This window comes from Balaenoptera borealis (genome assembly GCF_965194805.1).
Source record: "Balaenoptera borealis genome assembly, chromosome: 16".
NCBI classification, from domain to species: Eukaryota; Metazoa; Chordata; class Mammalia; order Artiodactyla; family Balaenopteridae; genus Balaenoptera; species Balaenoptera borealis.
Genome location: NC_138872.1, coordinates 81,546,872 through 81,560,879, shown reverse-complemented (window position 1 = coordinate 81,560,879; position 14,008 = coordinate 81,546,872). Strand labels below are relative to the sequence as shown.

General features: G+C 51.2%; 1 protein-coding gene across 6 annotated transcripts; it reads left to right on the top strand.

Annotated features, from left to right (window-relative positions):
• Positions 1-185: 185 nt before the first annotated feature.
• SRRT (serrate, RNA effector molecule) lies at positions 186-13,979 on the top strand. Of its 6 annotated transcripts, none has more exons than XM_082360317.1 (20): positions 186-393; positions 741-880; positions 6,097-6,225; positions 6,487-6,633; positions 6,891-7,079; positions 8,936-9,105; positions 9,237-9,421; positions 9,608-9,706; positions 9,788-9,905; positions 10,092-10,249; positions 10,590-10,651; positions 10,764-10,842; positions 11,144-11,332; positions 11,680-11,853; positions 11,951-12,104; positions 12,260-12,453; positions 12,650-12,806; positions 13,356-13,445; positions 13,558-13,684; positions 13,786-13,979. In XM_082360317.1, exons 2-20 carry the CDS (start codon positions 759-761, stop codon positions 13,859-13,861), a joined length of 2,619 nt encoding a protein of 872 aa, XP_082216443.1. In that variant the 5' UTR covers positions 186-393; positions 741-758; the 3' UTR covers positions 13,862-13,979. The 6 variants fall into 6 exon arrangements, with proteins under 6 accessions (XP_082216443.1, XP_082216444.1, XP_082216442.1 ...); XM_082360318.1 differs by having other exon boundaries at positions 13,344-13,445; positions 13,842-13,979; XM_082360316.1 differs by having other exon boundaries at positions 13,344-13,445.
• The last annotated feature ends 29 nt before the right edge of the window (positions 13,980-14,008 follow it).

The window sequence follows — 14,008 nt, the reverse complement described above, 5'->3', positions numbered from 1 at the left end:
GCGCGATCTTCGACCTCGGCGGGAGGAACCTTTCCCTCACGCCCAGAGGGTTCTACCACCCTCCCGAGGCTACGCTTGGTCCCGCTCTGCTCCCGTAGTTCCCTCGCCCGCAGTTCTCGTCCTGGAAAGCGCGCGAGACTTCCGGGTCCCCGCCCCTTCCCATCAGCCCCCGGTACTCCCCGCCTTTCCCTCTTTGAGTTGGTTCCAGATCAGGCACCGCGGGTTGTAGTTTGTGAGCAGAGGCGCCGTTCTGCGGGTGACGCAGGCGCAGCTCGGGCGGCGCGCGCCGACCGTCCATACTCTGCTGTCCCACTTTCTTCGCGTCTACTCGGCCCCGTCGCTGAGAGCCCCGTGTCTCCCTCTCACACTCGCAGTCCCCGTCGCGCGCCCGAGGCAAGGGGCGGGCCCAGGTCACCGGGAGAATCTGCTGGCCTGAGCGCCAGACGAACGGCCGCGACCGCTCCCTGGTGGGGGAGGGGAGGGGCCTGGAGAGCCGGGCTGGGGCGGGCAGCTGGGACAGGGGCCTGCGGGTGGGCGGGGAGGTGGGCGTGGAGGCCCCTGGGGGCGCGTGGAGAGTCGGAGCCCAACAGCTGCCGGGGCCGAGGGCTTAGGATGGCGGGGACAGCGGAAGGTTGGCCTTTGCGGAGGGAGGCGGGCGTCCTGCTCCAAGGTGTGGGGGGGGAATCCTTTGCTCCTGTCGTCATTGTTCAACACCCCGATTATCCCTGTCCGGGCTCCAGGCCCCTTCTTTCCGCGCCATGGGTGACAGTGATGACGAGTATGATCGAAGGCGCAGGGACAAGTTTAGACGAGAGCGCAGCGACTATGACCGTTCCCGGGAAAGAGATGAAAGACGTCGAGGGGATGATTGGAATGATCGGTAAGACACTGCTTTTTCTTAATATCGTCCCCCGTCTTATTCTCTTGCATTCAAGTCTCGTTGCAGTTCCCTTAAGGTTTTATTAGAGCGAACCATATGAAATCGCTCATACTTGACCGTTTCATGTGGTTCAGCCTATTTGCTCTTGGCCAAGGAGCTAGCTGTGGCTTGATTTTTGAAATGTCCAGCAGATTAAAGCAATAGAGGTAAGAGTTTGAGTATGAAAAACGAGTGTTTGTGTGTGTGTTTTATTGTTTGTAGATTATACCCCAAAAATGTTGATTCAAAAAAAGTAATATTACAGAATTGACTTGATTGGAGAGGTTGTCAGACCAGTTCCCTAGCAGGATATGTAAATTTCTTGTAATTGTCTAGCCTAAAAACTGAAAGAGTTCTTTGAATAGTGATGGTTGGGTTAATTGATTAGGTTTGACTCAGCTAGTGATTAGCTTTTTGGGATGTTTTTGAGTTAATTATAGTTGATCTGTTTCTGTTAAGAAACAGCTGATAGGGGCTTCCCTGGTGACCCAGTGGTTGGGAATCCGCCTGCCAATGCAGGGGACATGGGTTCAAACCCCGGGCCAGGAAGATCCCACATGCTGAGGAGCAACTAAGGCCGTGCACCACAACTACTGAGCCTGCGCTCTAGAGGCCCCGAGCCATAACTACTGAGCCCCCATGCTGCAACTACTGAAGCCCGAGCACCTAGAGCCCATGCTCCGCAACAAGAGAAGCCACCTTACGTAATGAGAAGCCTGCGCAATGCAACTAAAGAAAGCCTGCGCGTAGCCACAAAGACCCAAAAATTAAATAAATAAATAAATTTATTTATTTATTTAAAAAAAAGAGAAACAGCTGATATTTAAAGGAACTGTGGAAGACTTTTATCTAAGGGACATCAGAAATATCTAATCGGTGAGCTGATGGTGCAGGCTAGATTTGGAAACAGGTTATCAGGAAAAAAGAGTTTGAGGTGGCTTATTGCAATAGCATTTATTCATTCAGTGTTGTTTTGAAAAGTGAGTTCAGTAAATCGTTCAGTCAGTATATCTCTTCACTGTGGAGACTTTATGTGGCACTTTGTTTTGTTTAGTATCTTCTAAGAAAGTCAGACGACAACCAAAGGTGTTCTTAATTCTGAAGCTGGCTAAGGTATAGTTATTGCCCTTAAGGAGTTTACAGTCTGGGGCTTGGAGTGGGGGGCAAAATGGCCTTGGGTGTATTTTGCAAATGAGTATATATGAGAAGTCATGATGAAGATATGAAATGTTGAGGTAACAGATCTGAGGGAGGGGACAAGTGGTGGAGGTGGTGTAGGGGAGAGTGACAGGAAAGGGACACCTAGCAAGGCTTGGAAAGATGAGTGGGGATTCCTCAGACACAGGTGGAGTGTGCACCTTGGAGTTGGGGGCATAATGTTGTGCACAGAAAAAAGCATATGTTCTAGTTTTTTTAGAGTAGTGGTTCTCAAAATCCCTAAGAGGTCTTTGAGCTTACAACTATTTTTTTTTTTTAATTTATTTTATTTATTTTTGGCTGCATTGGGTCTTTGTTGCTGTGCGCGGGCTTTCTCTAGTTGCGGCGAGCGGGGGCTACTCTTGGTTGTGGTGCGCAGGCTTCTCATTGTGGTGGCTTCTCTTGTTGCAGAGCACGGGCTCTAGGCGCCCGGGCTTCAGGAGTTGTGCCTCGCAGGCTCTGGAGCACAGGCTCAGTAGTTGTGGCGCACGGGCTTAGTTGCTCTGCAGCACGTGGGATCTTCCCGGACCAGGTCTCAAACCCGTGTCCCCTGAATTGGCAGGCGGATTCGTAACCACTGCGCCACCAGGGAAGCCCCTAAGCTTACAACTATTTTTTATTTTCTTTTTAATTTTTATTATTTTTTAAAAATTCTTTTTCATCATGGTGTATCACAGAATACTGAATATAGTTCTCTGTGCTATACAGTAGGACCTTGTTGTTTATCCATTCTATAGATAATAGTTTGCATCCGCTAAGCCAAACTCCCACCCCATTCCTCCCCACCCCCCGGCAACCACAAGTCTCTTCTCTATGAGTCTGTTTCTGTTTCATAACAGTTCAGTTGTGTCATAGTTTAGATTCCACGTATAAGTGATATCATATGGTATTTGTCTTTCTCTGTCTGACTTACTTGACTTAGTATGATAATCTCTAGGTCCATCCATGTTGCTACAAATGGCATTATCTCATTCTTTTTTATCGCTAAGTAGTATTCCATTGCATATATTTACCACATCTTGTTTATTCATTCATTTGTCGGTGGACATTTAAGTGGTTTCCATGTCTTGGCTACTGTGAATAGTGCTGCTATGAACATAGGAGTGCATGTATCTTTTTGAATTACAGTTTTGTCCAGATACATGCCCAGGAGTGGGATTGCTCCATCATATGGCAACTCGATTTTTAGTTTTTTGAGGACTCTCCATACTGTTTTCCATAGTGGCTGCGCCAACTTACATTCCCACCAACAGTGTAGGAGGGTCTCCTTTTCTCCACACCCTCTCCAGCATTTGTTATTAGCTTACAACTATTTTTATAGTAATATTAAGATAGATAGTATTGTTGTTTTCACTGTATTGACATTTGGTACTATAGCAGTGGTGGGTAAAACTGCTGGTGCCTTAGCACAAATCAAGGTAGTGGCACCAAACAGTTAAAAAAAAAAGTTTCACTTCATGTCATTGATGAAGCAATAAGAATTTTAAACTTTATTAAATTGGATTCTTGACTATATGGTTTTTTTAAAAAAAATTAATTTATTTTTGGCTGCATTGGGTCTTCGCTGCTGCGTGTGGGCTTTCTCTAGTCACGGAGAGCGGGGGCTACTCTTTGTTGCGGTGCGTGTGCTTCTAATTGTGGTGGCTTCTCTTGTTGCGGAGCACGGGCTCAAGGTGCGCAGGCTTCAGTAGTTGTGGTGTGTGGGCTCAGTAGTTGTGGCTCGAGGGCTCTAGAACGCAGGCTCAGTAGTTGTGGTGCACGGGCTTAGTTACTCCGCGGCATGTGGGATCATCCCAGACCAGGGCTCGAACCCGTGTTCCCTGCATTGGCAGGCGGGTTCTTAACCACTGCGCCACCAGGGAAGGCCGACTATATGGTTTGCAATACACGTGATGATAGGAAGTATGCATAAAGCACTTCTGCATATAGTATGGTGGTTATCTTGAGGAGGAGCATTTGTGGGATTGAGTTGTGAGCTGAACTAACAGTCCTCATCTCTCCCCCCCCACCCCCGACCCCCCTTCAGGTTTGTTACCTGAATGAAAGGCTATCAAACAGTGCTTATTCATATCTGGGTATTTGGTAGACATTTTGAAAAAAGCTAAGAGAACTTGTTACTTTAAGGAAAATTGTCAGTTTTGTTGCCAGTGAGGAAGTGGAACTTTCCAGTGTAAACTAAAATTTTGGAAAACTTGTATCTACCAATGTCAGCTTGACAGCTTCCCATTACTTTAAAAGACTTTTCTGGTGAGATAGGGAGTGATACTAATGATTATGATATTTGGATACTGTGTAATGAGATGTGTGAAGATCTTTTCAAAGAGCAAGGTAGAATAATGAATTTTAATGTAGCAGAGTACAAAATGTTCATTGATTTAGTTTCAGATTCAACATTGCAGCTAGCCTTTAAGAAGCTATCTCTTGCCAAGTTTTGGGTAGTATCAAAAACAAAGAATATCCCCAGCTATCTGAAAAGGTTATTAAAGTGTTCCTTTTTCCAACTACATATCACTGTGAGGCCAGATCTTTTTCATATTTTTCAACCAAACAGTGTATCATAATAGGTTGAATGGAGAAGTATATACCATGAGAATCCAGCTGCCTCTATTAAGCCAGACCTTGAAAAGATTTGTAAATGAAATAATGATGCAACTTTTCTCATTAAAATTTTTTTGTAAAATAGCCATTTTTTATAAAAATATATAAACGTGTAGTTTATGTTATTATATAACTTCAAAATTATTAGGTATTTTTTTATGTTCTAATTATGAATACAGTTAAGTATTGATAGATCTAAGCCACATAAGCAAAAGCTCTTTCAATCTTCAGTAATTTTTAAGAGTGTAAGGGGTTCCCAAGACTGAAAAGTTTGAAAACCACTGGGTTATAGCGGAGGATTTTCTTTTTTATTTTGTTAAGATGGAGATGGGGTTGGCTGGTAACTGGTAGAGAACCTGGAATGACAGCCAGGAACCGAGGGTTTGTTGCTTTTTTTTAAAATAAATTTATTTTATTTATTTATTTATTTTTGGCTGCGTTGGGTCTTTGTTGCTACATGTGGGCTTCTCTAGTTGCGGCGAGCAGGGGCTACTCTTCATTGCGTTGCGCAGGCTTCTCATTGCGGTGGCTTCTCTTGTTGCAGAGCACGGGCTCTAGGCTCTAGGCACACGGGCTTCAGTAGTTGTGGCTCGCGGGCTCTAGAACGCAGGCTCGGTAGTTGTGGCGCATGGGCTTAGTTGCTCCGCGGCATGTGGGATCTTCCTGGACCAGGGCTCGAAACCCTGTCCCCTGCATTGGCAGGCGGATTCTTAACCACTGCGCCACCAGGGAAGCCCGGAACCAAGGTTTTGAATAGTATTAGCATGATTGGATTTGTGTTTGAGAAAGATCATTTTGACCTTGGAGTGGAGGAAAGGGAGAGACCAGAGGTAGGGAAGACAAACCAAGGCTGCACTTAAAGGAGAAATGGCCAGGACCAGGGCACATGGACCAGGGCGGAGTTTGTGGGGATGGCATGGAAAAGGACAGCTTTCATAGGATTTGAGGCAGAGGATTAACAAGCCAGTAACAAGTTAGTGGTGAGGGTGACACTTGATAACTGGTTACCTGGCGATAATGTTGGTGCAACTGAGAGTGGGAAACAGGAGGGGGGAAGCAAGTTTGGGCCCATAGTGATAGAAGTAATAGGCTCGATTCTGACATGTTGATTTTGAGGTGACAGTGGCCGTCTGGGAGGGGTTGTTGATGTTGGTGTGAAGCTCAGGAAGAAGGCCAGGTTGGAGGAGATGGCAGGCCATCAGTTTGTGGGTAATGGCTGAAGTGATGGAAGTAGACAAGAGGTTTTTTCCTCTTAGAGGGAAATTTTATAATTTCAGGCTTTTAGTCTCGTGTCTCAGATACGATGGGAAGGGCCTGTCCAAGAGTGTGATCTTGGGATATCCAACTGTGTCTTATTTACTGCTACTTGTTCTTATCTCCAGAGAGTGGGACCGTGGCCGGGAGCGCCGCAGTCGGGGTGAATATCGTGACTATGACAGGAATCGGCGAGAGCGCTTCTCTCCTCCCCGACATGAGCTCAGCCCCCCGCAGAAGCGCATGAGGCGAGACTGGTGAGATGGCCACGGTTTCTCTGTCTTCTCTCCTCAGCCTCAGTTCTACCTGGGCCTCAGCTGTCTTCCCTCACTTCTGCTGAGAACTTTCTTGGTCATTTCCTTTTCTCAAAATTCCCATAAACCCATCTTTTTTGGTTCCTCTAAACCCTTGGGTGAGAGACCACACTGCAGGTGTGCCCCTCCCTCTGTCCCATCTGCCTTTGCGCTCAGGAGACATGATGGCCTTCTGTGTCTGACTTTTGTGTCCCCCGCCCTCAGGGATGAGCACAGCTCTGACCCGTACCACAGTGGCTATGAGATGCCCTATGCTGGGGGGGGTGGGGGCCCAGCTTATGGCCCCCCTCAGCCCTGGGGCCATCCAGACGTCCACATCATGCAGCACCATGTTCTGCCTATCCAGGCCAGGTAAAAACCTGCGGTTCTGGGGTTCTCGGGAGAAGGGAGTCGGTAGGCCTGGGGGATGGATTGGGGCTGCTGAAGACCACAGCTGGAGCCAGGAGAAGTGGGTCAGGCACACTGGCGTGCCCGTGGGGGTGGCCGCAGCTGGCGCCTGGGGTCATGTCCCTGGTGGGCGAAGGAAGGGGGCAGCTGGCTACCTCGGCCCGCCATCCCCCCACCCTCTTCCCCCACAACCAAGACTTCCTGACCGGGCCCCCCCTCAGGCTGGGCAGCATAGCAGAGATCGACTTGGGTGTGCCGCCACCTGTGATGAAGACCTTCAAGGAGTTTCTCCTGTCTTTGGATGACTCTGTGGATGAGACAGAAGCAGTTAAGCGGTATAACGACTACAAGCTGGATTTCCGGAGGCAGCAGATGCAGGATTTCTTCCTGGCTCATAAAGATGAGGAGTGGTGAGTGCCCCTCCTCTCCTGCTATCTTTTCCCTGGCATGTTTCCCCTGGCCCCGCCAGTGGAGCCTGCAGCCCTGTCCTCTTCCCATTTTCCCCAATCCAGAACTTCCTGGGGGTGGGGGATGGGAAGCGTCACAGCACTGGCTGATGGGTTCTCCTCCTCACTTCCACCTCCGCCACGGCCCCCACCCCATCTCCCTTCCCCACCGTCCTCAGCGAGCGAGACGCCTCCAGGCAGCTGGCCAGAGCCGCCTGTTCCCTTGGGGCAGCAGACAGACTGCTTCCCACTCGCTGATACTGGGTCATTGTCATCCCTGATCGCCGGGACCCTGTGTGGCTGTGGCATCCTCCCAAAAGCAACGAGTGAATCCAGACAAGAAAAGCAAAGATCTCAGTGTCGTTTGACAGAAAAAGAGTTTTAATTTTTTTCCTTTTGTGGATGTTTTAATTTTAATCAACCATCTTTTCCCCCCTTCCTGCTCCTCCTCCTCCTCATCCTCTTTCTGCTCCTCCTCCTTGAAAAGAGCCAGAACTGGGAACTACACCCGCTCATCGACGGAGCTCGGAGCAAACCCACCTCCACCCCCACCATACCCAGCCCATACATGAGCCCCCCGGGCTGACGGCGCTGCCCCGGCCAGGCAGACAGGCAGGGCACTGCTGTGCACAATGCAGCGGTCTAGCTGAACGTGATTGCTCAGGCAGCTAGTCAGTCAGGGCCGCCACCGCGGAGCCCCGCGGGGTGGGGCATCCGGGCCGGGCGCCCCAGCCAGGAGCCAGCCGGTGGCCCACCAGCCAGCATGGGCCCTGGGCGCGGCTAGTTAAATCTTGAGCTCTGTTTGACCAAGCGGCCAAGGTAAAGATCCTGGAGGTGACGCCTGCGGCTTTCCTTTCCTCTTACGCTCAACTTGTGGTTCTGTCTGTCACTGTCTCCTCTTTCTTCTTAATCTGTGTCTTTGTCTCACTCTCTCGTGAACCTTTCATTCTTTCTCCGTCCTTGTTCTTGCTCCTGCCTAACGCTTCTTTCTACTGTTTTTTTTTTTTTTTTCCTCCCCCTAGTCTGTTTGGTCTTTAGTTTTCCTTTTTGTTTTTGACTTCTGGGACTTTCTCTCACTTTCCCCTTTCTTTTTTGCATATCCTAATTTCTTCTGTCCCTCCCCCCCCACTCCTGCCTCCCTGCCCAGGGTCCTAATTTAAGTGTTTCCTTTTTCATGATCTACCCTAACGCCCCACCCTGTCCTCTCTCGATCCCTGTGGGCAGTACCTGAGGTTATAAGGGCACTTTAGTTTCTCCCTTTGGTCTTTCCCTGTCCCTTCACCATCTGCTTATCTTCCCAAGGGGGGAGAAAGGTATCCTGCCTTTTTTGGCTTTTCCTTTCTGGTGATTTCAGGTTTCCCTGTCTTCCACCAAGGGATGGAGGGAGCTGGTGGGAGCAGTCCTGTTAATGACTCTAGTTTGGGGTTGGCAAGGAGAGGGAGGTTCTTTGGGGCCTACTATTTCCTTAGCATTCCTCTGGGAAGCTTTGGGAAACTACACTTTTTAAAATTTGTGTTTCCCAGATACGCAGGGCAGTCAGTCTGCCTCCAGCCCTGGCTCCCCCTGTAGCCATGCTCTTTCCAAATCCAGAGCTCTTAGCTCCTGGCTCTTCCCTAGATCTTCTTAGAGCATAACCTCTGGTTCCTTTTGGGGGGATTGGGTGGTTCTAGTGCACCCCTCTCCCCTCGTCTCTGCTTTTATGATCTTTTGTGGGTGTGAGAGGATGGGGGCTTTCCCCTGATTTTCCTGGGCCCCTCCCCATGTCCTGGCTCTGGCCTCCAGTGACTGTTTGGCCTCTTCCCTCCCCACTTCCTTCCCAGGTTTCGGTCTAAGTACCACCCAGATGAGGTGGGGAAGCGTCGGCAGGAGGCCCGGGGGGCCCTGCAAAACCGACTAAGGGTATTCCTGTCCCTCATGGAGAGCGGCTGGTTTGATAATCTTCTGCTGGACATAGACAAAGCTGATGCCATTGTCAAGATGCTGGATGCAGGTGGGTGGATTGAGAGGGGTGGGATTGTCTGGTGACCAAGATCTTGGTTGAAAATGGAAATAGATGGACAGAAAGCCAGAGGCTGGAGGCCAGGGCCCTTGGATGGTGACCTCTGCTCCCTTTGTTGGTAGCTGTGATTAAGATGGAAGGAGGTACAGAGAATGATCTACGCATCCTGGAGCAGGAGGAGGAGGAGGAACAGGCAGGAAAGCCTGGGGAGCCCAGCAAGAAAGAGGAAGGCCGGGTTGGACCAGGCCTGGGGGATGGAGAACGCAAGGCCAATGAGAAGGATGACAAGAAAGAAGATGGCAAACAGGTCTGAGTGCTGGGGCTTCTGGGGGCTGCCTGTGCGGCCTGGGGAGGAGAATGGAGCTGCTTCGGGGGGTGTGTCTTGGGTGGGGGAGAGGCGAACTTGTGGGCTCAGCTGTGGAGGGTGGGTGGGGCCCTCTGACAAAGGCTGAAGGGGAGACCAACATCCCTGGTGATTTGTCTCTACCTGTAGGCTGAAAACGACAGTTCTAGTGATGACAAAGCTAAGAAATCCGAGGGTGATGGGGACAAGGAAGAGAAGAAAGAGGACTCTGAGAAAGAAGCCAAAAAGGTAGGCTCTCCCTTGCCCAGGGTCAGTGTCGGGGCTGGGTCCTGGTACCTGACTCATCTCTCCTTGCTGTGGCTCTTACAGAGCAGCAAGAAGCGGAATAGGAAGCATAGTGGTGATGACAGCTTTGACGAAGGCAGTGTGTCCGAGTCGGAGTCAGAGTCGGAGAGTGGCCAGGCCGAGGAGGAGAAGGACGAGGCTGGTAGGTTTTATTTTCTTCGCTTCTAGTCCAGTCTCTTCACACTGAACGGTGTGGCCGGAGGTTGGTGACATTGATGGGAGGGTGGCCTTTTGGGAGGCACTGGTGCGGGGAGGTTTGACAGCTTCTCTATCCTCTCCTCCTCAATTGACAATAAATTTTCACCAACTCCCACCACTTCCTGCATAGAGGAAGCACTCAAGGAAAAGGAGAAGCCCAAGGAAGAAGAGAGGGAGAAGCCTAAGGACGCTCCTGGGCTGGAATGTAAACCCCGCCCGCTGCATAAGACTTGCTCTCTCTTCATGCGCAACATTGCGCCCAACATCTCCCGGGCTGAGATCATTTCTGTGAGTGGGGAGGAATGGTCCTGGGGGCAGGGGTGACGCCCGGGCTCCGTTCCTTCGTGTGGGGGCGACAGCGAGAAGATAACCTGGCACTGCTTCTGACCTGCATCTCTGTTTCTCTGATGGGGAGGCCCCCTTCCCACGGGCCCACGCCCTTCAAAGAGGCTGGCCCTGGTTGCATGGTTTGCTTTCAAGTGCTGTTATTCTTAAGCCCTTAATTGTTTCTTCCTAGTCCAAGGAAAGATGAAAAGGCAGTTCCCCAGGGTTCTGAGGACATGGGGATTGGAGGAAGAAGTGAATCCTTGAATCACAAAGTGGGGCTTCTGTTTCTCTGCTTTTCCAGCTTTGTAAAAGATATCCCGGCTTTATGCGTGTGGCATTATCGGAGCCCCAGCCCGAGAGGAGGTAAGGAATGGAGGGAGGTGTGACCCTGGATACCTTGGGGAAAAGGCGCAGGGGAAGATTGGTGGACAACATCACCTCCATCCCAGGATTATGCTGACATTTTCTTGTTTAGGTTTTTCCGTCGTGGCTGGGTGACCTTTGACCGCAGCGTTAACATTAAAGAGATCTGTTGGAACCTGCAGAATATCCGAGTGAGTCCTGGGAGTGGGACTGTTGAGGAAGAGGAGGTGGGGCTCCCCACGCTCCACACAGTCTCTGATTCCTTTGTTCATTGATGGCTTCATTCATCTGCTCCTTATTTCATCCATTTAGTCTGCTCACGTGAATTGTATGCAGTTGTCTCTGGGTTTGGCTCTGAGACTGTTCCCGTGAACAAGGCACCCCTGGTCCCTGTCCTTAGGGAGCTCAGTCTCATCGCTAGCGCACTCGGTCGGGCCAGTCTTTGCGTGGCTTTTCTTGGGCAAGTGTTGGTGAGCCTTCTGTTCCCTGCAGCTCCGGGAGTGTGAGCTGAGCCCTGGTGTGAACAGAGACCTGACCCGTCGCGTCCGCAACATCAACGGCATCACCCAGCACAAGCAGATAGTGCGCAACGACATCAAGCTGGCGGCCAAGCTGATCCACACGCTGGACGACAGGACCCAGCTCTGGGCCTCTGAGCCTGGGACGCCGCCTCTGCCAACGGTTAGTGACTCCTCGTGGAGCTTGGTAAAAAGCCGCTGGTTCCCCCTCGTCTGCTGTGGGCACCTCTGGCCTTACCTGATCTGTAGCACTGACCCCCTTGTACCCACCCCCGTCTTTGCCCCTCTCCTCCTGGGCAGCATCTCCAGCTTCCAACAAAACAGATTGGTATTAGTGATTATTTATCGGCTAGGGCAGAACACATACACAAATTAAGACAAATAATGAGGCAAACGTAACGGCCCAGCTGAGCCCTGAACTCCTTTCTGCCCCACATCGCCTTTTCAAATGAGAAGGTTCCTAGGCTACCCTGAGGAGTTTTGTCTGCTCCACCTCTCTCACCCTACCAGAGTCTGCCCTCGCAGAACCCCATCTTGAAGAATATCACCGACTACCTGATTGAGGAAGTGAGTGCCGAGGAGGAGGAGCTGCTGGGGAGCAGTGGGGGGGCCCCTCCTGAGGAGCCTCCTAAGGAAGGGAACCCAGCAGAGATCAACGTGGAGCGGGATGAGAAGCTGATCAAGGTGCCAGTGGGTGCAGAGTGGGGGGCGTGGGAGAGCCTGGTTCGGGGCGGTAGAGGGGCAAGTGTATGGGGAACTCACAGCTTCTCATTTCTCTTAGGTTTTGGACAAACTCCTCCTTTATTTGCGCATCGTGCACTCCCTGGATTATTATAACACGTGCGAGTACCCCAACGAGGACGAGATGCCCAACCGCTGTGGCATCGTCCATGTCCGGGGGCCCATGCCGCCCAACCGCATCAGTCATGGAGAAGGTGAGCTCCCAGCTTTCCCACTCCTCGTTTCCCTCTCTCCCAGCTGCCTCTGGCCTTAGTTCTGCTCTGGTAGCAATGCTCTGCCGCCCTCTCCTCTAATGGCCGCCTCCGGGCTCCCTTCTCCAACCTGCTCTCCGTCTGTTCCACAACCACAGTGCTGGAATGGCAGAAGACGTTCGAGGAGAAGCTGACGCCGCTGCTGAGCGTGCGGGAATCTCTTTCAGAGGAAGAGGCCCAGAAGATGGGTCGCAAAGACCCTGAGCAGGAGGTGGAGAAGTTTGTGACCTCCAACACCCAGGAACTGGGCAAGGATAAGTGGCTGTGCCCTCTCAGTGGCAAGAAATTCAAGGTCTGGGATGTTAGACATTTGTGTGTTAGGACTGTGGGAGGAGAGGGTTCAGCCGGGAAGCCTCCTCAGAGCCTGGGGAGGCACTGCTCATTGGGACGCGACGGAGGGGAGGTTGAGTGTCCTTGCAGGTTGGGTCTGGGGAGCTAGGGAACCCTCATTGCTGACTCAGTTCTCACCCCCTCCTCTGTTCACCCAGGGCCCTGAGTTTGTACGCAAACATATCTTCAACAAGCATGCAGAGAAAATTGAGGAAGTGAAGAAGGAGGTAGCATTTTTTAACAACTTTCTCACTGATGCCAAGCGACCAGCTCTGCCTGAGATCAAGCCAGCTCAGCCACCTGGCCCTGCTCAGAGTAAGATACGATCCATGAGGGTCTGCCCCATTCCCTCTCCCTTGACTGTTGAAAGACTCCTGATTTTATTTATGTATTTATTTTTGGCTGCGTTGGGTTTTCGTTGCTGTGCGCGGGCTTTCTCTAGTTGTGGTGAGCTGGGGCTACTCTTTGTTGCGGTGCGCAGGCTTCTCATTCACTGCGGTGGCTTCTTTTGTTGTGGAGCATGGGCTCTAGGCACGCGGGCTTCAGTAGTTGTGGCTTGCGAGCTCTATAGAGCGCAGGCTCAGTAGTTGGTGGCGCACGGGCTTAGTTGCTCCGCGGCATGTGGGATCTTCCAGGACCAGGGCTCGAACCCGTGTCCCCTGCATTGGCAGGCGGATTCTTAACCACTGCACCACCACGGAAGCCCCTCCTGGTTCTCTTTAACTTGTCGTATCCTGAGAAGTTTCTACCCCACTCTCAGGCCATATTGCTAAAAAAGCCAGCTGTCCGTCTCCCGCCACTGCCCGCCCCTCCCCCCCCCCCCCGCAGTAATTCATGTCCCTGTCCGTATTGTACTCCCCCCAGGTCTGACCCCAGGACTCCCCTACCCACACCAGACTCCCCAGGGCCTGATGCCCTATGGTCAGCCCCGGCCCCCCATCTTGGGCTATGGAGGTAAGTGTAAGAGGGAGTTGAAAGGACCTGGACTGGGGCTGGGAGAAAGAAAACTTAGCTAGGATGTAGTTGAGGTCACAGCTTTTCAACTCAACACTGATCTTGTTCATAGCTGGTGCTGTTCGCCCTGCAGTCCCCGCAGGAGGGCCTCCATACCCCCATGCTCCCTACGGTGCTGGCCGAGGGAACTATGATGCCTTCCGAGGCCAGGGAGGTTATCCTGGGAAACCCCGAAACAGGTGAGACTGGGCTAAGATGTCTAAGTTTTCTTGGCCCTCTTCAAATTCCCTTTCAGGGACCCTCAAATCTCACTCCCTCTTACCTCTTTCTTATCTCACAGGATGGTCCGTGGAGACCCACGGGCCATTGTGGAATATCGTGACCTGGATGCTCCAGATGATGTGGATTTCTTTTGAGTCCTACACGTTTCCTCACTCCTGGTATCATCTATACTTGTGACTGCCTTGTCCCATCCAGCTCTGAGAAGTTTTTGTACGTTCAGCCCTACTGCCAATAAAAGCACTTGCGTGGTGACTCCTGGCTTAATGTATATATGTAATATA